The sequence below is a fragment of the Mastacembelus armatus genome, chromosome 7 (assembly GCF_900324485.2).
Source record: "Mastacembelus armatus chromosome 7, fMasArm1.2, whole genome shotgun sequence".
Classification (NCBI taxonomy): domain Eukaryota; kingdom Metazoa; phylum Chordata; class Actinopteri; order Synbranchiformes; family Mastacembelidae; genus Mastacembelus; species Mastacembelus armatus.
Window position 1 is genome coordinate 6,030,625 of NC_046639.1, and position 22,350 is coordinate 6,052,974.

At 38.8% G+C, this 22,350-nt stretch overlaps 1 protein-coding gene across 3 annotated transcripts in view; it reads left to right on the forward strand.

Annotated features, from left to right (window-relative positions):
* The window catches only part of adcy6a (adenylate cyclase 6a), a 35,588-nt gene that overhangs the window by 9,703 nt on the left and 3,535 nt on the right, over positions 1 to 22,350 (forward strand). For all 3 annotated transcript variants that reach the window (XM_026331455.2, XM_026331457.2, XM_026331456.2), the window contains 20 exons: positions 11,588 to 11,737; positions 12,195 to 12,316; positions 13,771 to 13,882; positions 14,377 to 14,504; positions 14,602 to 14,760; positions 15,517 to 15,658; positions 16,477 to 16,605; positions 16,689 to 16,717; positions 16,808 to 16,955; positions 17,043 to 17,140; positions 18,181 to 18,268; positions 18,358 to 18,474; positions 18,780 to 18,938; positions 19,091 to 19,266; positions 19,757 to 19,783; positions 19,878 to 19,907; positions 20,745 to 20,877; positions 21,063 to 21,326; positions 21,466 to 21,670; positions 21,796 to 21,920. In XM_026331455.2, the coding sequence (XP_026187240.1) occupies positions 11,588 to 11,737; positions 12,195 to 12,316; positions 13,771 to 13,882; positions 14,377 to 14,504; positions 14,602 to 14,760; positions 15,517 to 15,658; positions 16,477 to 16,605; positions 16,689 to 16,717; positions 16,808 to 16,955; positions 17,043 to 17,140; positions 18,181 to 18,268; positions 18,358 to 18,474; positions 18,780 to 18,938; positions 19,091 to 19,266; positions 19,757 to 19,783; positions 19,878 to 19,907; positions 20,745 to 20,877; positions 21,063 to 21,326; positions 21,466 to 21,670; positions 21,796 to 21,920 (2,541 nt within the window). The remainder of the gene's footprint in view (positions 1 to 11,587; positions 11,738 to 12,194; positions 12,317 to 13,770; positions 13,883 to 14,376; positions 14,505 to 14,601; positions 14,761 to 15,516; positions 15,659 to 16,476; positions 16,606 to 16,688; positions 16,718 to 16,807; positions 16,956 to 17,042; positions 17,141 to 18,180; positions 18,269 to 18,357; positions 18,475 to 18,779; positions 18,939 to 19,090; positions 19,267 to 19,756; positions 19,784 to 19,877; positions 19,908 to 20,744; positions 20,878 to 21,062; positions 21,327 to 21,465; positions 21,671 to 21,795; positions 21,921 to 22,350) is intronic.

Here is a 22,350-nt window from a genome sequence, read left to right on the forward strand (position 1 = left end):
TATATATAATACAGTGATATATGACATTAGTAATATACAACTTTCAGCCTTACAAATTTACAGAGCAGGAAGTTTACTTTGCTGCATGTGAGGATTCTGTGCAGACATCCGTGGACTTGTGCAGATGATGAAATCGGACACAGGAATGCAGGAACCATGAAATTGCATTTAACAGCACGTCTTTTATGTTTTTTAAAGGTGATGCCAGTGTCACAGACCATACGTGAAGCCTAAAAAAACATTCAGATTCTAATGATATACTGTGTTTGGGCAGGTGAATGGACAAACAAAATGTCTAGGAATAAAATGTGTTCTTGTTTCTCCATCAGAAGCTTTTCCATCATTTGAACTAATGCATTCATCTTCTGTTAAATATGTCAAAATACGCGATTTGCAGGCAGCTTAACCACACCATCTGTGGACCAGAAAGAGTGTAGAAACCGAGTTAGCGGTTCAGCATCACTTCTGAGAACGATGGGGAATAAACAGCATTGCTAAGTGTCTCCCTCAGTGTCTGTGTTTGATTGGTCCAGTTGTTACCATGGAAACAACTACGACTCAAGCAGCAGAGACCCACTTCAGCCTGATGCTGCATGGTTTAATAACTGTTGCTTCCACAAAAACTTATGGGCGCAACAAAAAATCGGTCAAAATTCATGCCTGTCGTTTACTACTTTACTTCTCCTTCAGAGAATCAGAAAGCCTGAGTGCTGTAGGAGTCTGAGCTTTCTAGACACAGTGCTGTTCAGCTTCTCTGATGGACCAGTGATTTGTTTTCTTCCCCCCTGCTGCTGTAGTGAGAGAGTCCATAATTAAGCATGGCGATGACAGAGGAGAGGTCATATGAGTAGAGGTGGCAGGGAGTCGAGAGGGGGGGATGCACAGGATGTTGTTTGCCAGTTGTCTGGTTCAGGGAAGCTTATCTCTGGTCAGCTCTCTACAACTGTATGTCTGTAGCCCCAGCACTGTGGAAACACTGTCAGACACATTTTTAGGCTTCCAAGATACACACTTTTCAAAGAAAGCTTGTTCAATAATTGACCTTGTATGTTGTTGTTCTTCAGATGCTTTCCGGCTCAGATAATTTGTTTCATTGCTAATTACAACTCATCTAATATTGACTAAATTCCTCTAAGAGGCTTATTTATTCACAGCAGTTATTCCTGAACTTGTTGTCTGTCCACAGCATGTGAGACCTAGCATCCTTACAGAGTTCCCATGCGTTTCCAGAAAAAAAAAAAAAAAAGATAATGTTGTGAAGATGGTTTGGATCTTCTAAAGCTTCCCCCTTTCCATGCAGAGTTTGTTGTACTTTAAAAATAAAAACACATTTAAGTCCAAAGCCAGAATGTTTCAATAGTCACACTCTCTCGGCAGAAGTCACACCCGCCTGGTTGCCAACTGAAACGTGTGTGCTGTGTAGTTTTTCAGTGTTAGGCCCCCAGCATGCCCCTCTCCATGTTTACAGAAGCTTAACTAACAAATAAAGCAAAGGATTGCTGGCTTTACATTACAAGTCATTTGTTACCACCCAGCTTTACATTATCTGTGTAGTGTGTATGGTCTGTGTTTCAGTGCACGGCCTCCAAATCATTAAAAGACATCTAAAACTGCTGAAGGAGATGGAGAAAATCTAATTATTAACAGAAAGCTGTGTGTCATCAGTCATACTTTTATGTTGGTTGATAAGAAACCAACCAAGTTAGTCATCCAAAACACATACCAGTAGCAAGAGGGGAAAGGAGTCAGCAGTGTATTCAGTGTGTTAGAGTGTCATAGTGTTGTAGTAAAATAGTGCTGCCACTGGCTTCCTAAATAAATTACACTTGAAGCTGGAACAGTTGCTACAACATAATGTCAGATACGGACTTCCTGCTCCACTGGAACTTACATCATACATCACGTTTGTTTTAACTCACAATTTTTATTTAAATGCACAAAAAATACACCACAGATTGCTAGACCAGAGTCTACTGTAAACTGTTTCTGTTGTATTGTATTGTTTGGATTGCAGAAAAATCTAGATGTGTTATATAAATGTCTGTCAGTGGAATATCAGATTAAGTCTCTATACAAATATATGTACTTACTGTAAAGTGTCTTGTCTGTCTCTAAAAGTTCCCACGACGGATTGAAAAAAGTAGTGTCGATGTCTGAATGCACGTCTGTGTCACAGTACATAGATGGGAAAATTAGTTGTATAGCACTACATGTGTTAGTGATGACAGAAAAATAATTGATAAGTGTCCAAACTCTAAATTTATTGCTCACCACAGTGTAAACAACAGAGTTTTTATTAAAGTGGTGTAGGATGTGACTTTGGACACAAGATCCAAGTCAGATGTGTTTTTGTTTTTTTTTTTCAGTTTTGTTTCTTCAATAGAAATAGATGAAGATGCGTGGACTGGACTTTTACCCACTCTTTACATGAGAAAACTACGATTGGTCTGATCCATATACTAGTGAGTTTTATGCAAGTCAACATTTAGCGCATGTGTGCATTTAGAGAATGATGATGATAATAGAAATCCTCTTGTTTATGTCTGTGTAACAAAGTAACAAAATCAAAAGAGTTGAGACTTTGTGTAAATGACACTGGCTCACATCAGACACTGTGATGCCAGATTCTAGAAACTAGAAGTACTGTTAAACTGTTTGATTAATGTTGTTCTGGGAATGTCCTGAAAAATGGTTTCCTGAGAAAAGGACAAAGGTTCAAGGGACAGAAGTCTCTCTGTACTGAATCTCATTTGCAGCAATGGTGAGACTGTGTATTATTTCCTGCTTAAGTGATCATTTTTAAGGTTTTACCACTTTAAGACACAAATGTCTACTTCTACATAGTCTCACCTCCAAACAGTGAATAGTGTACAGTAGACTGCCCGACTGAATGAGGGAGGAGAATGAAGAGGCGGGCTTAACTCTGTGGTTCTGGTCATTTCAGATAAGGGCAGTGCAAGCTGTGTGTAGACATGAGGCTCAGGCTGAGTACACAAACCCAGCAGCTACCAGCTACCAGATACGCAGACTTACAAAGGCTAAAAGTGACAGTGAGTGTTAGTCAAAGCGTGAGGAGACAGGAAAAAATAAATGAAAGAATATGGAACTAAATAACCGGCGTTCTCAAGGAAAGATACGGGCCAACCCACAGGAGAGACTCATGTTTTGTCATGAATAAAGTGCCATCATCTTGTTTGATGTGCTGTTTTACAGAGCTTGATCTAACACAGATGTTCTAAGGAATTCCAGATGTTCTTCAAAAACCGATGAGCTCTTACTTGCACTCTCGCTGGCCCCAGTTCAACAGTAATATCCCATCAGTCAATGCTCCCTCTGGGAAAAGGTCTCAAATTCAACAGCTTGTTCTCCACATGATTTGCTGGAAAGTACTGTCCAGCTAAATGATTTTTCCATTGTTCTCAGTGTATTGAAGTAACCATGGCAGTTTGTGACAGCTACATGTTATTTGAAATTAATCAGTGCTGAAAGCTTCAGTCAATTAGCTGATACTTGGTAAACCCCTCACCCAAACGGTGATTGTCCCTTCACAGCTTAGCAACAAGAACTTGGTACTGAGGTCCTACAGAGCAGTTCGTCACAAATATACAGGTGGTAGTGATGGGATGCAACCAGCATTTATGTTTTATTACTGATTTGTCTATTTTGTTCAATAAACATATTATTTAAAAACAGTAAAACATGCCTGTTAATTTCCCACAAACCTACGGTGAAGATATTCAGTTTATTTATTTAATTAATCGACTGATCATTGCTACTCTATTTTAGGAGGAATAGTATTCTGCATTTGAAGAGTTGTTTTAGCCTTTCCAAAATCATAATCATGAGAGCAATAGCTTAAAGACAGGATTAAACTGTGTGTGATACTTCTGAAGTCATTCAACTTCCCAGCTTACCAGGGCCAATAGTTAGCATTTCTATAAGTGGCCACTTTTGTTTGTTACATCCCTTTTTACGACTGTGTGCTGCTGTTTGGAAGCTGGTCTTAGCTCCAAGTTTAGGGATGGCTGTGGCTCAGGACTTATTGCAGGTTGGCTCTCTAGCCCACATGTTGAAGTGTCCTTTGGGAGGAAACTGAACCCAAGGTTTCCCCTGGTGGCTGTTCTATCAGTCTGTGTGTGTGAGTGATTGTGTGAATGGGCAAATATTGCAAAAAACACTTTGAGGGCACATGAATGTAGAAAAGCAATATATAGGTATAAGACCATTTACCCCTCAGAGTAACATTAGCAGCTCTGCCCTGCTTTTTGTTGGGTGTGGGGAAGTTTACACTCAGTCTGTGATAACTTTCAGCACAATATCATCCTATAGTTATCCTATGTCTCATTAGCTGACAATGAAGCTACTGCAGCTGGTTATGATAAGGGTCAAACAGGAAAACGAACAGAAAATAGAAGAAAAGGGTATGGATTAATTTTTTTTTTATTTAAGTTTAACTTTAAATTTAACTTAACTTTGGGAACATCCCATAGTGCTTTAGAGATGGGGTGATTAGACAGTTAGACATTCAGCTGAAAATATATGAAATTTTATTATTACTATTATTATTATTTAAATATTTATTATTTATATATTAAATATTTTTTTTAGCCAAATCAATTTATTCTCTCAACTGAATAAAATAATCTGCATATTAATTGGTAATGAAAACAATATTAAGTTACAGCCTTTGTCTGTTTCCTGTATGCAATGCAATGAAAGCAGTCATTTACTGGAGGGGTGGTGAGCAGAGTGCTCGACTGTGTTAGTGTTAATGTTATGTCTCCAGCAGTGGAAAACAGTTTCTCTGCTCCAATGCTACTAGCGGGTAAAGCTGTCGTTATCCACATACACGAGCCCAGGGCTTCTGAAGTGACACGTGGGATTGCCTGGAGAAAATAGTCTACATGCTGTGGACCCAATTTTTTTATTACACTGGTGAGATTTGAAGGGAACTGTATAGTGGATAAATGTACACACTCAGAATATGGACATAAACTTCAATATGTTGTAAATAGGGAGTGGTTTTGACAAAGTAAAATTACTATACACCACCTAAGTGCTACACTGGGCCCTTGGCATGAATATGTGAATGTATTTGTCCCTCCACCTATTTGCAGGGATAATGCTAAACAAAGTCAGATCATGGAAGTTTTCATGTATCATACAAATTGCAGATTAAGTCTGATATGTGCTATGTGTATAAACTCTTTTAAAACTGCACTTGAAATTTTTTTTTTTGAGTTTCATGAGGTTACGACATGTCTGTTATTGTCACTGACCATGCAACTTGTACACAAGCCTAAATACAGATGAACCAAGCGACCACTTACTTCTTCTGTGAATTGGGACTTTCTCCCATTCCCACAGAAAGGAGCGGGAAGATCAGGGAACTGCTGTGATATACTATGAAACTCATAAGGGTAGAACATTTTGACCTTGGTGTCTTTTCTGCTTTTAAGTACAATGCTGTGAGTTTGAAGTGTTAGCCGCTAGTGTTGGCAGTAATTCATAGGTTAGACCTGATAATCCTCTTTTATTGGCTGGACTCTCTTGGACTATAACTTCATACCCAATGTTATTTATTGTAAAATACCACAGAGCAAATGATTTAAAAAATGCAGTTGTTCTCCTGAAGGGAACTGCACTTTTCTATGACATATGTTTGAAAATCTACAGTACATCAGGATCATCCACATTTGACAGTCTCATAAAGCCGTTGATGCAGTTGCTCCAATAAAACATTTTACACACTATTATAAAGATGAGCATGCTGTGAAAAAATGTTAAGGGAGGCTGTCAGCCTATAAAGCACAGCTGGTGCAACACTAAATTACAGGTATGTAAAGAGGTTTCAAATGAATTTAAAATTAAAGGTCTACTGTATACCAAATCAGTTCTTATTGCTGGGGATCTTTACTAATCTGATAAATACTAACATAAGCCAACCCCAGAGTGCTTTTCAAACAACTGACCACCTCATCAACCACATTGCAGACCACAGCAACCAACTTGTTGCCTCTAAATGTGAGAAATTTGTGCATTATTTTAGAGAGAGATTGCCATCAGCTGGATCAGCACTTTGCATTAACCTCTACAAAAAGCCACTATACAAATTGATTTATTGATTGAATTACTGAGAATACTGTATGGTCTGATTGTGGTGTCGGTGTAATGATCCTGTAAGACAGAGCCATCAGTCCACCCCCACAAACACTAGTCTTGCTGGGTCCTCACACTCCCTGAACCTGGGTGGGAGACTGCAGGTCTTTGTAGGGAGGCTGTGGAATGTGGGTGAGAGTTGCTAAGTGAAAGCTGCACTGCCATCTCTGATAATTCACAGTCTCTGTGGGTGTGAGTCTCGGGCCAACACAAAGCAGAACCTTTCACAAGACTTGAGAAAGAAGCACAGGCAGAGGGAGAAGAGTGAGACTTTTAAACAACACTAAGTTACATATAACCTCGCCATCATCGTCACATCACCATGTCCCATGCATAATGACTGCTCTCTTCTAAATGAACTCTCTAACAGGGATATTAAGCCAGAAAAAGTGAACATGATATCTACATACACAGTGAAGCCTTGCTTTAACATGAAAACTACTAGACCGACTCGTTGGGCATAAGCATGTGTGAAATATATCTGATTGGTGTTTACCTTCTCATAGAAGTAACTAAAGGGATTCAAAGTTTACTTCAGTTCACTGGTTTAAATACTTTTCTGCTGATACATTATACCTGTTACCTGTTTCTCAGCAAACTGTTTAATGTCCCATTTGTCCACTTTGTCCCACATTGCCTTCTCTTCTTTCCCAGACTGAAAAAGTGCCTGATGGCCTTAAAAGTCAATGTTTATAGACTCCCTGTCTGGCCCACCGACTACCTTCTAAAGTAAATGGCTGCTGTTGTAATTCCATCATAAAGGAAGAGAAGAAATAGAAAGTTTCTGAATATTCAATTAACCCCCACCTCATCCTCGCCTGCTTGTCCAACGTGGCGACGGTAGATTCAGATTAGATTCACACGGCTTTTTTTTTACATGTAGAGCAGTGATGAGTGTTTGGATATGGAGGGCAGGTTAGTGGATATCAATGTTTCATTTGCCACCTGTTTATATAAACATCTGTTCCATACCTACACCGCTGACATATGACAAAAATTCACCTTCTAGTTTTTCTGTTCTTGTGAGTTTTTGTTTTGTTTTGTTTGTTTTTCTTTGGGTTTAGGTGACATTCAGTCAGTTGGTCCAGTGCTTTAAAGGAAGGGGTTGTGGCAGGTGACATTGGGCAAGTGATGGGTTATACAGGTTATAGTCATTTTAACACTTCTCCCTAAAAGTCAAACATATTTTTTGGGAAACTTTTTGGGCTACATACAAGAATGTAAAATTTTGAAGTTAGTCTCTAAATATCTACGTTGTTGGAAAAATTAATTATCAATAAAATCTCTCTCATACAGTTGTTTTAAGTTCATTGCGGGAGCATTTCAGGTGTGTAACAGTTACTTGGAAAGGGCAGAGGTAGTCATTTATTCAGCGGGGCATCCCTAGGGCCATGTTTATCATTTATTGATTAAGCCTGCATATCCTCCTTAAGCTGTTGTTGGCTCTTTGTGAAAAAAAATGCATTTTAATCTATGTTTTGCTGAATAGCCAGTACTACGGCTGTTTTCCTTGTCCTGTCTAGATTACAGCAGCTATTACATAATGCCATTTTGATATCTAGAGAGTAGGCTGTGGTCCTCTTCACAGACTGGCCGGCTGGCTGCTTCCATCATGTCACCCTCAGGGAAATGACAACAGCTTTTATGGCAAAAAAAAAACAACAAAAAAAAAAACGGTCTGTTTTTTCCAGTGACGTGGTGTTCAATTTCTGGTTTATTTTAGTCTTCACAAACTGAGTATAACCCTTTTAGTAGGCCATAATTATATTGGTAACTCAGTCATGAACCCTACCTAACAGGGAGTGAGCAATGAAGATCATAATGCGTAGTGGTATGATTATAATGGGGCTGGACCAAACCAGCAAAGGAGAGGCTGCCAGGATAAGGTAATAAGTGACGAGTTTAGATAAATGAGTGTGTTCTTGAGTACAGGGGACATGAGCAGGTGCAGTGGCTTTGCACTAGGAGAATGGCATCGTATACAGGTAGCAAGCAAATGCTGCCAAACAGAACTCCTGAAGAGGTGGAGTGCTGTTGCGTAAACACAGGACCTTACTGTGTACTCTGTAAACTCACTAGCCCTTGCCCTCTTGAGAAAAGCAAGCAATTAGTTTGAGCCTGTGAGCCCAGACACATGGAGTGTGATACGCATCCTGAGTGAATCTCCACAGATAAACACAGTAGCTGCAGCTCACTGCTTATGGACAGAAAACACACGTCCATACATGAAGTCTTGACTGCACAGACACATGGACTGACAAGAGGTATTCACCTGCAAACACACGTTGTGCTGCAGGTTTCACTGTCGTTTCTTGGCTGCTTTTGCTTGAACAGAGAGAGTAATGTAAACAGAGCTGGGCGCTCTGAGCCATCTGCCTAATGTCACTGTGGCCCATATCTGTCCCACTCTCTGTCTCTCTCGTTGCAGCTCTCACTCACTCACTTGTCTTTCTCTTGTTCTGCCATTGTCTTCTCTCTTCCTCAATGCGTGCCTTACCACTAATTTCCTTCCTACCCTCAACATCTGTCATTTTACTCGTTTATCTCTGTTGTCCATTATGCTGCTTTTCTATTTTGTAAACGCCCGCCCCTTTGCTTTCTTTCATGTCCATTACCCATCTGTTTGTATTCTTGTGTCATTAATGCTCTTGTTAACAATTTCATCTTGGGCCACCTTTATTATCTGCTATTCTCAGAATTCTTTTGTAGACATGTTTTCATTCAGTCACCCTCTTCTATTTATATACAAGTTACTCTTAAACATGTTTTTATTTTATTTTTTACCAATATTGAAACAATAGAAATGCTCTCTATGGCAATAATACATGAACAAATGTAAAAAACAATGGATCTTAACAGTAAACGTTCCTCCAAACTAACCTTAAGTCATTTGAATCATAGTGAAAAGAAGTTGTCTTAAAGACTCTGTTTATTTTTAGCTAAATCTCCTCTGAACAAACCTTCAGAGTTGTAAAAATAAGTCCCCCTGTAAACACAACTATGAAGATCTAGTCTTGATTTATTTTTCCATTCCATTTTTTATTTCCTAATTCTTAAGCTTTATCTTTTCAGATAATATTGCTTATGACTGAGTACATGTACGTATAGAAAGTCCTGCATTTATGTTAAGAAATAGTATCACTAATTATTTGGCAGCACACTAAATCATTTTGTAGATTTCAGTGAATATAATAAGTCAAGCTCAACCTGAAAACTCTGGAGCTCTGAATCTCAACTACTTTGTTCTTATCGGACTACCTTTTCCCCCCAAAAGGCTCCATCTATATATGAGTTTTGCACATTACATATAAGACTGTTTAAATATTTAGACTGTTTTGACAGAAAGATATTCACTTCATAACAGGTGAAAGCATCTCGTTGTGAATTGAACACACTGGATCAAAGCAATAAAAGTAAAAAATCAATAATTGAATATATTTCAATTTCTTTAAGCTGAGGCTCAATGCAAGGATGCCTCTTGTCATCATTTCTTTTTATGGCATAGTCAAACTCATGAGGAAATGTAAATATTACAGACTTAATAATAGGGAACATGTGCAGCAACAGAAGTCATCTTTTAAGAGGGTGTCATCTTGGTGTCTGCTTGATGCTCCTGGAATTTGTTGTATTTACTGGTTGGTTTTCTCATTGTGTCCTGTTACACTGAGGCATATAGTTTATAGCTGACATGAACTTTCACAAATATGCAGCTGCTGTACTCCTATCGATGTGTCACTGTATTGCACTGCAACACAATGACAATAAAGCTTCTGTCTGTCTTTTCTTTCATGTGTTTTGTAGTTTTTTTTTTCTGTTGAGAAGTTGAACTGAGGGTGCAGTATTATAATAACACTAATAGAACCACTTGACCTTTGTACATTTCCATTTCTTTCCAGGAAATATCATTGTATATTAGATTCTGGCTACATAAGCAAATACTGTCAGAAAAAGCAAAGGAGAACAATTCTAGACGAGATCTGCTTTGGAAACTGTTTTCTTCCAGTAACTGCAGCGTCAGACCCTCTTTGAATTATAGCTAGAAACTATATCTGAAACCCTTTTCTTCTGTGTTTAGTACAGGATGTATCATCTCTGTGCTTCCTTCTGGTGCACACTCAAGTCACTTTGTCCATGTCCAAACGTAGCCTCTGGAGTGAAAAGCATTGCGGTCAGGCTGTAAACAAGTTCGTGTCAAGGAAGTGGCCCTGTAGCAGGTCACCATCAATTCCCACGATGCAGTGGGGGCTGTTTTTGGATGCTGGAGGTTATCCCAACGCAGCAATACATTAAGCCAAGAGATAGGGGTAGAGCAGCACACTGTAAAAAATTATCAAGTGGTCAGCGGGATTGTAAGGAGCAAATGGGACGACTGATCCCACAGAAAGAACCATTTCCTTAAACAGGAAACGTGGGTGTGTGGGTGTTTGTGTGCCACTGAAAGTATACATTAGCCATGGACACTTCACATTGGCAAGTAAATGTAAATGTAATCACTGTGTCTTGTAGGTTAAATAAATAATTATGGTGTGACACAGCAAAATATTTTAAAAGTGTGCTTTGACATAAATGTGTGTTTTTACTATGAACATGTTAACATGCTTTTATTTTTGTCACTGATTTACAACTGATTATCTCTTCTGAAAGCAGCATGTCCTGTTGTTTTAGCTTGTATGCAGCCAACAATCATGCAAGTTTAATTCATTTCACAACAAAATCCTGGTCCCCATCCATGTGTGATTGTACATTATCAGTTGACGTTATGTCAGGACTGTGTGGTGAATGAGCAGAGACACTTCGTCAGTACGTGCCAACCATCTATGTCCACCATTTTATTTTACTCAAAAAATCCACAAGAGAAAAGAGTAGCATCCATGGCATGAATACTTACGAACAGTTAGTTGATCAACAAAAAATTAGTTAGAAGTGCTTCTACTTGTTATGAATAGCAGTAAACTGTATCTTTGGGTTATGTGCTCTTGGTCAGACTAAACATGATATTGAAAGACATCACTTTAGGCTGTGGGAAGTTTTAACAGGCAGGCAGGGACTGGGGTCTGGTACATAAATTGGGTAGTTTGCAGAACTCCTCGTCCATCAACACATGAGACAGCTCTTCAACTCTAAAGCATGTCACCATATTCGCTAACCCACTCACACTCACTGAAGTTAAACCATCTTTAGTCTGTTTTCTCTTTCAAACTTTGATGCACATACAGTATGACTCAGGTCTCTGGAGAATGCTGGGAAACAGGCATGCTTGATAAAAGATGTAAACAACAGGGGAATGAAATTCATGCCTCTGGTATCATAATGTGACCTTTGCAAAGAATGCAAAGAAATCCTGTCACCAGTTCATGCTTTGTTTTTATGTAAGGGTTTCCTTCCTCTCAGCTTAAGCTTAACTCTTTTCTCTGTTTCTTCTTTGCAGGTGAGCGCTAATGTCCTGATTTTCCTCTGCACTAACATCATTGGAATCTGTACCCACTATCCTGCTGAGGTTTCCCAGAGACAGGCCTTCCAGGAGACAAGAGGATACATCCAGGCCAGACTACATCTGCAGAGAGAAAATCAGCAGCAGGTAGGCTTGCACACACACAAACACACAAAAATGACCTTTTGAAAGAAACACTGTCAAACTAGTTATGTTGGGAACGTTTCTCAGAGACACTACCAGAGAGTCCTTATCCTTTGGAAAAATAAATATGAAATACTTTAGTAGCACTTGATTTTGTTGGATTCCATATTTTCCAGCTAACCTCCTGGTAATGTCCTCATAATTTCTTTAAAAAAATATTTAGTTATATGTATTTTAATTTGTAATTAATATTTAACTGTGGCATGGTCTACTAATTATAATGGAAATATATGCTTATGCAGCCAAATTAGTTTTTTGTTTTCTATATTTATTTCCAGCAGCTATTTCAGAAAAGCTCAGTTTCTGGTTTCCCACACTCTTCTATGCACATTTGACAAGTTTCAGATATTGTGAATGACACAATTTGCGATTTCTGTCTTTTTGTTTGTTTGTTTTTCAGGAACGCTTATTGCTGTCAGTATTGCCAAGGCATGTTGCCATGGAGATGAAGGCTGACATCAATGCCAAGAAGGAAGACATGATGTTTCATAAGATCTATATCCAGAAACACGACAATGTCAGGTCAGCAGAGATACTTGGCCACAGAGGTTTATTTCATGCTTTCCCAATGTATTAAAGCTACAGGATACAGCAATTTTCTTATATTTTTGTAGTTTAAATCTGCTCCAAGATATATCTGAATATGTCAAAAGCTTCTGCGACCCAGACTGTGAACATCATGGCATCAGTGCAGAGATATTTCCTTTCTAAAGTTTTTGAGTGAAACTCTTCCTTCTAATCAGAGAAGTCCAAAATTAGGCCGTGAACATGCCTCTGCTCTACTACTCGCAGCTACACAGGGAGGTTGTGGGTGAAGAGCTAAACAGAGCAGAGCAGAGAGGAAGGGGTGGGAAGTGAGCACTGGTATCTATTTGTTAATACAAAAAAATGAGGTAATGCCTTATTTTGAAGGTCCCATATTTTCCAGCTAATTTCCTGGAAAACTTCCTTATATATAAATCAACTGATATTATGACCCTTACCCTACACCTTAACTGTCACACCTGTCACAGCTGTAACCCTAAGTCTAACCCTAATCTTAAATCGAAGTCCTAACCCTCACACAGCCCTCTGTGATGAAAGGCCAAGATGTTCTTACAATGATGGTCCTGGGCTAAAATTTGTTCAACTATACAAAGACATGTGGTTGTATATACGCACATACAAGTGCGCTCACAAGAGTCAGAGCAGGGGATAGTGGTTTGGCAAAGTGGAGGCTAATTAACACTACTAAGGGAATACTTAATCACTAGCAGCCAAGATAATATAATCCCCAAAGATAGAGAACTTCAACACAGATTAACAGCACTGAACAAACACACTGCACACATTCCCGCTGTCCTTACACACACATTACATTACATATACATTACACTAGCACAGTTGTCTCTCCGAAAACTGTAGATCGACTCTCCTGCCTCTCTCAAGGTCAGCAGGGCTGATAGTGACATAATGCAAGGTAGACAGTAAAACTTTGATACTAAGCCTGTGAAAAATCTGATTATTTATTATTATTATTATTATTATTATTATTGGATGTTTCTCCCAAGAGGAGGAGGGGATTATTTCTGTATGACCTGTATTAGCATCACACAAAATTAATCTGTGAGATTGTGGTAGCAACAGGCAGTAGCTTTATAACTTAATGGACAGGCAGTGTATGCTGTCGGTAGTCACCAGTTATTTAGTTAACAACCACTTTTTATTGAGTCAGTAACTTAAACCCCATTCTGAAAGTATTATAATAAAATATTGACTGCTCTCCACTGTAATTTGACTCAGTGCTTACTTGAATTTTAAATATAGATAAAATGCTGTCTAGAATGATGACTTTTATCACAAGGGAGGAGACGAAATAGTTTATTAGCCACCTGCTCCTGTAATGTTTATGTTTTTCGAATGCGGTTGTAGTCAGTGATTAATGTTTGCATTTGTTTTTGTTTCACCATCGCCCCACCTCTTGATCTCGTCCTCAGTATTCTGTTTGCAGACATCGAGGGTTTTACCAGCCTGGCCTCTCAGTGCACAGCTCAGGAGCTGGTCATGACGCTCAATGAACTCTTTGCCCGTTTCGACAAGCTGGCATCAGTAAGGAGCCACAGTTGTCTTTCTCCTTTTTGTTGTCATGTTTTTTTCAATCAAAAAGAAATAATTTTAGAGGGGTCTGCTTAGCTGGTTCCCCCTATGGCCAGTCTTTGTGCTAAGCTAAGCTAACAGCCTCCAGGCTCTAGATTCATGCCTGACTGACAGATATGAAAGTGGTTTCAGTCCTTTTTCATCTGGCTGTCAGGTTGACAGCAATTATTTCCCAAAATGTTGACCATCCAGCCATCCATTATCTATACCCGTTTATTCTTAACTAGGGTCCCAGGGATCTGCTGGAGCCTATCCCAGCTCTCTTTGGGTTAAAGGCAGGGGTACACCCTGGACAGGTCACCAGTCCATCACAGGGCAAAATGTTGACATGTTCCTTTAAATGTTTTTTTTGTCTTTTCAGATTCTTAGCAACATAGTTTCTTATTTTTTATCATTTGTCTTTCCTTTTTTTTATCTTTGTCTTTATTTGTTTCATCCTATTTTAGGAGAACCACTGTCTACGTATTAAAATTTTGGGCGATTGTTACTATTGTGTGTCTGGGCTGCCTGAACCCCGAGCTGACCACGCCCACTGCTGTGTGGAAATGGGTGTGGACATGATAGAGGCCATCTCGTGAGTAGAAATACTGTTTGTGTGTGCACTTAGTTTAGTTTGCTGTATTTTGCAAAGTTTTGTCCTCATGCTCTGCTTCTGGGTTGTTTGTCTCCAGACTGGTGCGTGAGGTCACAGGGGTCAACGTTAACATGCGCGTTGGCATTCACAGCGGGCGTGTGCACTGCGGCGTCCTGGGACTCAGGAAGTGGCAGTTTGACGTGTGGTCAAACGATGTCACGCTAGCCAATCACATGGAGGCGGGAGGCAAAGCAGGGTGAGGGAAATAAGCACAGGTCCATGCACATTTTTAGTAAGGCAGTAACTAACAATCATTTTTGTTAACATGATGTTATTTTCTCATTTTGTTAGTTGATTAATAATTTCATCTCTAGCCCCAAAGTCTTGTTTTTTCTAAACATGTGTGACACTGTCCATTGATTGATTGATTGCTTGACCAGTCATTTGCAGTTATAAGAAAAACTAGGCCATTTGGTGGTTGTCAGCAAATTTTTACATTTATTTTAGATGAGAAAAACATGTCTACAAAGGCTCTTTAAAGATAGTTCTGATTTATGCTCATTTTAGTTTTCAGAAATCAAATCAGTATTGCACTGCTGCTACTCCACAAATATTTGGTTATGTTTTAAAGTTATTTATTTTTCAGGATACATGTTTATCTGTTCATACAGAAATCAGAATGATGGATGACTGTATAGACCATCATATTCTGCTTGAGAAATAACACTTTCATAAATCATGAACAACCATTTCAAAGACTTATTTTAATTGATGCATGAAACCTCTATGTATTGATAAACAATTTCAAAAACACAGAAAAAGTTGTTTATAATAAATATAATTAATTACTTTTAAATACTGTTTAATGTACCTGACTTAAGTGAAGGTTACCGTGTATGTCCAGAAGTTTCTCTGTCATTCCCCCTTTCTGTATACACCAATAATGTTGTAATCATGGACACACACACATACAGTAGCTGTTTATAAAATTTGTGTTCTTCTTTCTCTGCAGGAGGATCCACATCACTAAGGCCACATTGCAGTATCTTAATGGAGACTATGAGGTGGAGCCAGGATTTGGAGGTGAAAGGAATGCCTATCTGAAGGAGAACAGCATCGAGACCTTCCTGGTGCTCGGCTGCAGCCAGAAACGGGTCAGGGCTCAAAACACACAGCTCAAAAAAAAAAAAACTTCGCAGAATCAAAGCACAGATCAAAGTTTTACAGTTAAGGATAAGGTAAACCAATAAAAGCCTGAGTATGTGTGCCCCTCTGCCGAGTAATTGCAGTTTTGCTGCTTGAGTGAGCACTGAGAACACAAACAACCCTGCATTAAAAACCTTTAGTGTGGGTGCTGTGCTTTAGGTACCAACATGATGTGAAGAGAGCTCAATCCAGTGTGAGTAACAGATGCACCTAATGCTGGTGGTGGATATATGCAGGTCCACAGTGACAATTGGAATGACTGGAACATAAAGAATTAGCTCCAGTTTCTTAAAGGTGTTAAGAATAATGAGTACTGTATGGGAGAGGGACATTAAGTCTCTGTCAACACATTTCACAAAGAGATCGAAAACCAAGACTGAACTCATCCTTTTAATAACTTAAATTTATTTTCCTACTTCTGCCAGAGAACTAAATGTTTGTCCAAAAACTGTTATAAACGCATCAATTAGTCACACTGGGTTAGGGTTAGGGTTATTCTCATTTGAGAATATGTAGCAAAAACTAGATAAGAGGAGGTGGAGAAACAATTTGTGGAGGAGGTAGAAACATCAAAGCATAATCTTAACTGTATTAATGAAGTTATGTTCAAGATTCTGACCTGAGTACACACTTTTTTTCATGGGTATAATATATGCTAGAATGGGAAAGAGCTCTACTGGGGTATTCAGTCTCTTGCATTGTCATTCACTGCGTGCTGTGTTGTATGAGAGCACTTGATCGAATGTTTGTTACTTCCTCCGAGCAGAAGGAGGAGAAGGCCATGATGGCTAAGATGCAGCGGACGAGAGCCAACTCTAATGAGGGTCTGATGCCACGCTGGGTCCCTGACAGAACCTTCTCCAGGACCAAAGACTCGAAAGTCTTCAGACAAATGGTGAGACTCAACATCAACACACTCTGCTGCTTTTCTGTCATAGTCATAATTCATTCATTTTGTCTGTTTGCTTTCTTCTTCAGGGGATTGATGAGACCTCCAGTAAAGACAAGTGAGTACTGACTCTTGACATTCATACATGTGAAAACCTCTGCTCCCCGTTAGCTCCTGCCTGAACTGTGTCTTCCCTTCTTTTGGGCAGCCGTGGTGTTCAGGAGGCCATGAACCCGGAGGATGAGGTGGATGAATTTCTGGGGCGAGCCATTGACGCTCGCAGCATTGACCAGCTAAGAAAAGACCACGTTAAGAAGTTCCTACTCACCTTTCAGACCTCCAGCCTGGAGAAAAAGGTTGAAACTAAGACTTCTGATTGTTGTATGTGTTTGTGTGTATGCTGCTCATATCTGACTCTCTTTTTGCTCTTCCTCCTCTCACAGTACTCCAAAAAGGTGGACGATCGTTTTGGGGGCTATGTCGCTTGTACTCTATTAGTATTCTGCTTCATATCTTTCATACAGATTGTTATCTTTCCACAGTGAGTATTTCACACATTTATATAATACTATATTGTAAATCCTTCAGTATTTACACTTTCACACATGTAGTTTTGGGTCATTTGGTGTGGACCAAATAAAATATTTAATATTGGTATAGTTCATTACAGAATGATTCTGGAAGGGTGTCCCTAATAAAATGTGAATGTCACGACGGAGGAGGATTTTGCATTTACATTTAACTGGCAACACAAAGTTGTTCCTATTAATGGCTATAAAGCATAATTTACCAGTAATTGAGCCCTTTATTACCTAACCCTGTATAAATAGTGGCTCATCAGAAAATGTTAGTCTGCACAGAAACAGGAATCTTCATTTCTGAGAAATCATGTTTTCTGTCATTTGGGAAAAGCAGACGGCTCCAGATCTTGTAATACCCATGAGTCTTGGCTGCGTTGTCATGGAGAAGTAGCCAGAGGCACAAATCAGAGCAGCATAAAAATCAAGACTGTTTGTTTTTGAATTAGTGAACAAAACATAGTTGGTGAATTCATCCAAAATCAATCCAGTAATCACCATGTTACTTACAGACTTAAACTACAGATTGTGTTTTTAGTTTTTCGACATCATAATCTTCAGCTTTCAGCCATCATTATGTGTTAGTTATGTCTTACTGGGTTTGGCTGTTAACCCCCTAGACCCTCTAAAGCATAAGCAGTATCCAAAAGTTTTCATATACACAAACACTTACCTATGACTTTTATGAAAGAAGTTTTTTTTTTAATTCTGCTGAGAGAATTTCATACAAAGGCTTCAGCAATGCATTTAATAGATGCTAACACATACCTACTCTAACACAGTCTTGTGGTCTGTCTTTCAATATAATAAAGAAAAATACACACACAACAGAGGCATGACCAGTTTGGACACCAGAGTTTGACTGACAGATTTCACACTAGCTCAAATGAACTGAACCAAACAGAGAAACACACCAGAGATTGTATGAACCAAACCAAACAGATTAGTGGTGACAGGCTACTAAATATTTGTTTAAATTGTATTTCTGTATTCTTTCTTGCAGCACCCCAGTCATGCTGGGAATCTACATCAGTATCTTCATCATACTTGCCAACATCCTTTTCATCTGTGCCATATACTCTTGCATCAAGGTGCAGTATCAAGATGCAGTAATAAAGCCTTTGCTCATATGTTTGTGTATTCACTGTATATTTACTATCTTTTGCACTCCCATTTGTAGCTCTTTCCAGCTGCAATGCAGACTGTTTCAAAGAAGATTGTCCAGTCTCGCACCAATAGTACCCTGGTTGGAGTATTTTCCATTATCCTTGTCTTCATCTCTGCCTTTGTTAACATGGTAAGTAACAGCTGCCCAAACACAGACTATTTCTACATAGTCGATCAGAATTTGGAAAAGCCTAGTTTACCCCATATCGAATGAAACAGAAAGATAGTCTTTCAGATTTACACTTTCTTTGAGAAGAAAAAAGTGTTGTAATGTGGAAAAGATGAGTAAAAAAATTTAATCTTCTAAATATGGATCTACTCATAGGCCACACATATATATGCCTGTGTTATGTTTCTATGGCAGTGGTCAGACAAATAGAGTAACAATAAAATACAGTATGGTTGAAACACGTGTGTCTGCCTGTTTAACTGCAGTTTGCCTGTGACACAACAAGCTTGGTGGCATGCATTGTGGAAAAGTTGAACACCTCTGCAGCGCTGGTGACGCCGTGTCTGATCCGTAGCTTGAATGTGTCTCTTGAGGGGGGTCTAGAGATCTGCCCTAGCAAAGGCCCCTCCTGCCCCTTTCCTGAGGTGAGTTTATTATGTGTCACCACTTCACCATTTGTGCTCCCTGTGCCGCTATTGGCACCATTTTAAAAATTGTCACATTTGCATGTGTGTTTTTCAGAGATCTGTTGTAGGCAACAGCTCTCTGTGATGCTGCTGTCTTGTGTTTGTGCTAGTATTTCAGCTACAGTGTGCTGCTGACACTGCTGGCCTGCTCAGTGTTCCTGCAGATCAGCAGCATAGGGAAGCTGGCTCTCATGCTGCTCATCCAGCTCACCTTCCTGCTGCTGGTGGAGTGGCCACAAGTAGCACTATTCGACAACGCTGACCTCTTTGTCACCTCCAATGCCATGTAAGTGCTATATCCTGGCTGCCTAAAAGAATTCATGTTGTTTGGGTGCAATTAAATGGCACATAGAGCTTCTTGTTTCATGTGTCCTGTACAGCTAGAAATCTTTCCTTAGGTTTGACCAATTGGAGGAGCAAAAAGTACCAAAAGCTGGGATCAAAATTCATGATCAAATCTGTCGTCTTATTCCTCTTTTAATTACATGCTTCCTTATATAAATCACAAAACCTTTCATCTGTCATTAACTTAATTTAGTGAAGTTATTTCTCTAATGAGCCAAGCAATTTGTTTGAATTTTGAGTTTGAAAATATTTGTATACATTAAATTGAGATGTTTTTAAAAGTATTGTTTCATATGGATCTCAGGTATTGTTTTGACATTTTCAAACACTAATGTGTATATATCATAATGTAAATAATTTATAATCTTATGTTTTGTCTCACAATTTTTTATATTTGACTGTTCCTTCTAATTATTCTTTTCCTCTTTTAGTGATTTAAATGACACTAATGCTCAATGGTAAGATGCATTTAGATTTAAAAAAATCTTCTAATAACTTAATAATATAATTATTTTTATTGACCAGACTGACTTTTTCTGTTTAAATGTGTAGGTCCAGTTTCAATGAAACTACAAACCAGTGGTAAGTCTATTAATGTTACTTTTGAAAGTTTTTATCTCCTAATCTGTCATTTCAACATCTTTTATTTTTCCTGTCAGTGATGCAAAGTAACTAAATACATTCATCCAAGTACTATGCTATCCATCTTTGAGTTATTTGCAGTTTACTAGTATTTCCATTTTTTGCTACTTTTACTCTTCTACTCCACATTTTAAAAATGGATATTGTGCTTTTTATTCCTCTACAATTAAAATAAAAAATTATTTAGCATATTAATAATAAACACACAATTTAATCAACAAATAAATTGTTACATTGCGGTGGTCTATGCTGAAAAGAAGAGTGAAGGAGAGGTATGGGACCCAATTGCCCAAAAGGCTTTTATTCCTCCTGGGGATACCAGAGCTCAGGAAAAATACAAATAAATATATTTTTAGCAGAAGAAGGAGACATATAAAGGGAGCGAGAACAAAAGGCAGATTGTGTCCAAGTGAAAGTGATTACAGTTAATCAAATGCAAAGCTGTCGGGGACCAGTGCAGGGGAAAGAGGAAGTCCTTACAAAATAAAGGTCCCTGGCAGGAAGTCCCAAAAGGGAATCATGACATAAATTATGATGTATTATTATAAGTCAAGGTGATATAAGACTTGATTTGCAGGGGAAAATTCACAAACTATCCAGCAGAAAATGAAATGGCAAAACATAGCCATCAGCGCAAGACTTATTAAATTATTATTATTACTTTTGCTTGTAACAGAATATTAGCATTCCAACATAATGGAATTGTGACTCAAAAGTATTTCCTGCTCCACAGTATCTGTGTGGCATAAGTCTGACCCTGAGTCTATCTTTTTGTAGCCCATTTGTTGTGACCAAAGTGTCCCTGAGAGTCATGACCCCAGTGATCCTCACAGTCTTTGTCCTGGCACTGTACCTGCACGCTCAGCAGGTGGAATCTACTGCACGCCTCGACTTCCTGTGGAAATTACAGGTACCTACAGTGCCACTAGAGGGCATCAGCTGACCATGTTAACATCAAACAGAATCTCCTCAGATTGCTGCAAATGCTGCAAAGTTGTGGATTAATAAGCAAACTGATGTCAAGTTTATTAACATTTACTATTAGAATATCTGCAGTTTAAAAGCTGAATAGATCTAATAAACATTTACTCCCAGGCCACAGAGGAAAAAGAGGAGATGGAGGAACTGCAGGCCTACAATCGTCGCCTCCTCCATAACATTCTGCCTAAAGATGTAGCTGCTCACTTCTTGGCACGTGAACGGCGCAATGACGAGCTGTATTACCAGTCCTGTGAGTGTGTGGCCGTCATGTTTGCCTCCATCAGCAATTTCTCTGAGTTCTACGTGGAGCTGGAGGCCAACAACGAGGGTGTAGAGTGTCTGCGGCTGCTCAACGAGATCATTGCTGACTTTGATGAGGTAAAGTTTGTCAAGGCAGATTTGGAAAGCATAATGTGTGTGTTGCAGAACTGACTTCTTATAGCTAATTTTGAAAAAGAAATGTGATCATTTCTAAAATGCACAAATGCAATGTCTCTCTGTTCTGTTCATTTGTCAGATCATCAGTGAAGAGAAGTACAGGCAGCTAGAGAAGATCAAGACCATTGGTTCCACCTATATGGCAGCCTCAGGTCTCAATGACTCCACCTATGACAAGGAGGGCCGTTCCCATATTACCGCATTGGCCGACTATGCCATGAGACTGAGGGAGCAGATGAAATACATCAATGAGCATTCGTTCAACAACTTCCAGATGAAGATTGGTAAGTCAAAGTTAATTATGATTCAGAAAAACGGTGTTCAGAATCAACATTTTTTTTTCTAATAAGATACCACAATGGCTTGGCCGGTGTGGTGTGATTTTTATTTTTTTGTCTTGAATTCCCAGGTCTCAACATTGGACCGGTAGTGGCAGGGGTTATTGGTGCACGGAAACCTCAGTATGATATTTGGGGAAACACAGTCAATGTGGCCAGTCGTATGGACAGCACAGGAGTACCTGACTGCATACAGGTAAGATTTTCATGTAACTACTGTTAAAATTCAGCCCAAACATGATACTATATGATTTGCATAAGTATTTAATATGAATTTATTTCAGAATTAATATAAAATTACAGCATTAGTTTTTTTAAAAAAATAATTCATTTAGTGGCTACTTTTCAACTCTACAATCTAATGCAATTCAATTCAACAGGCCATATATCATATCTTTAAAATTTTTTAAATGTTGAGTTCTCATTGTCAAATATCTTGTGCCCACATGATATAAAAACATAATGTTCACTGAAGATCCAGAGTCCACAGCTGGTGGTGTACTGGACTATATGTTGAGCTGAGAGAGAAAGAATATTAGAAAGGTCTCTCAATAAAATGCAGTCCACCATTACATTACTAAAACCTAAATTTGAATGAATACCTCTATGCCAGTGTCAAAAATAGT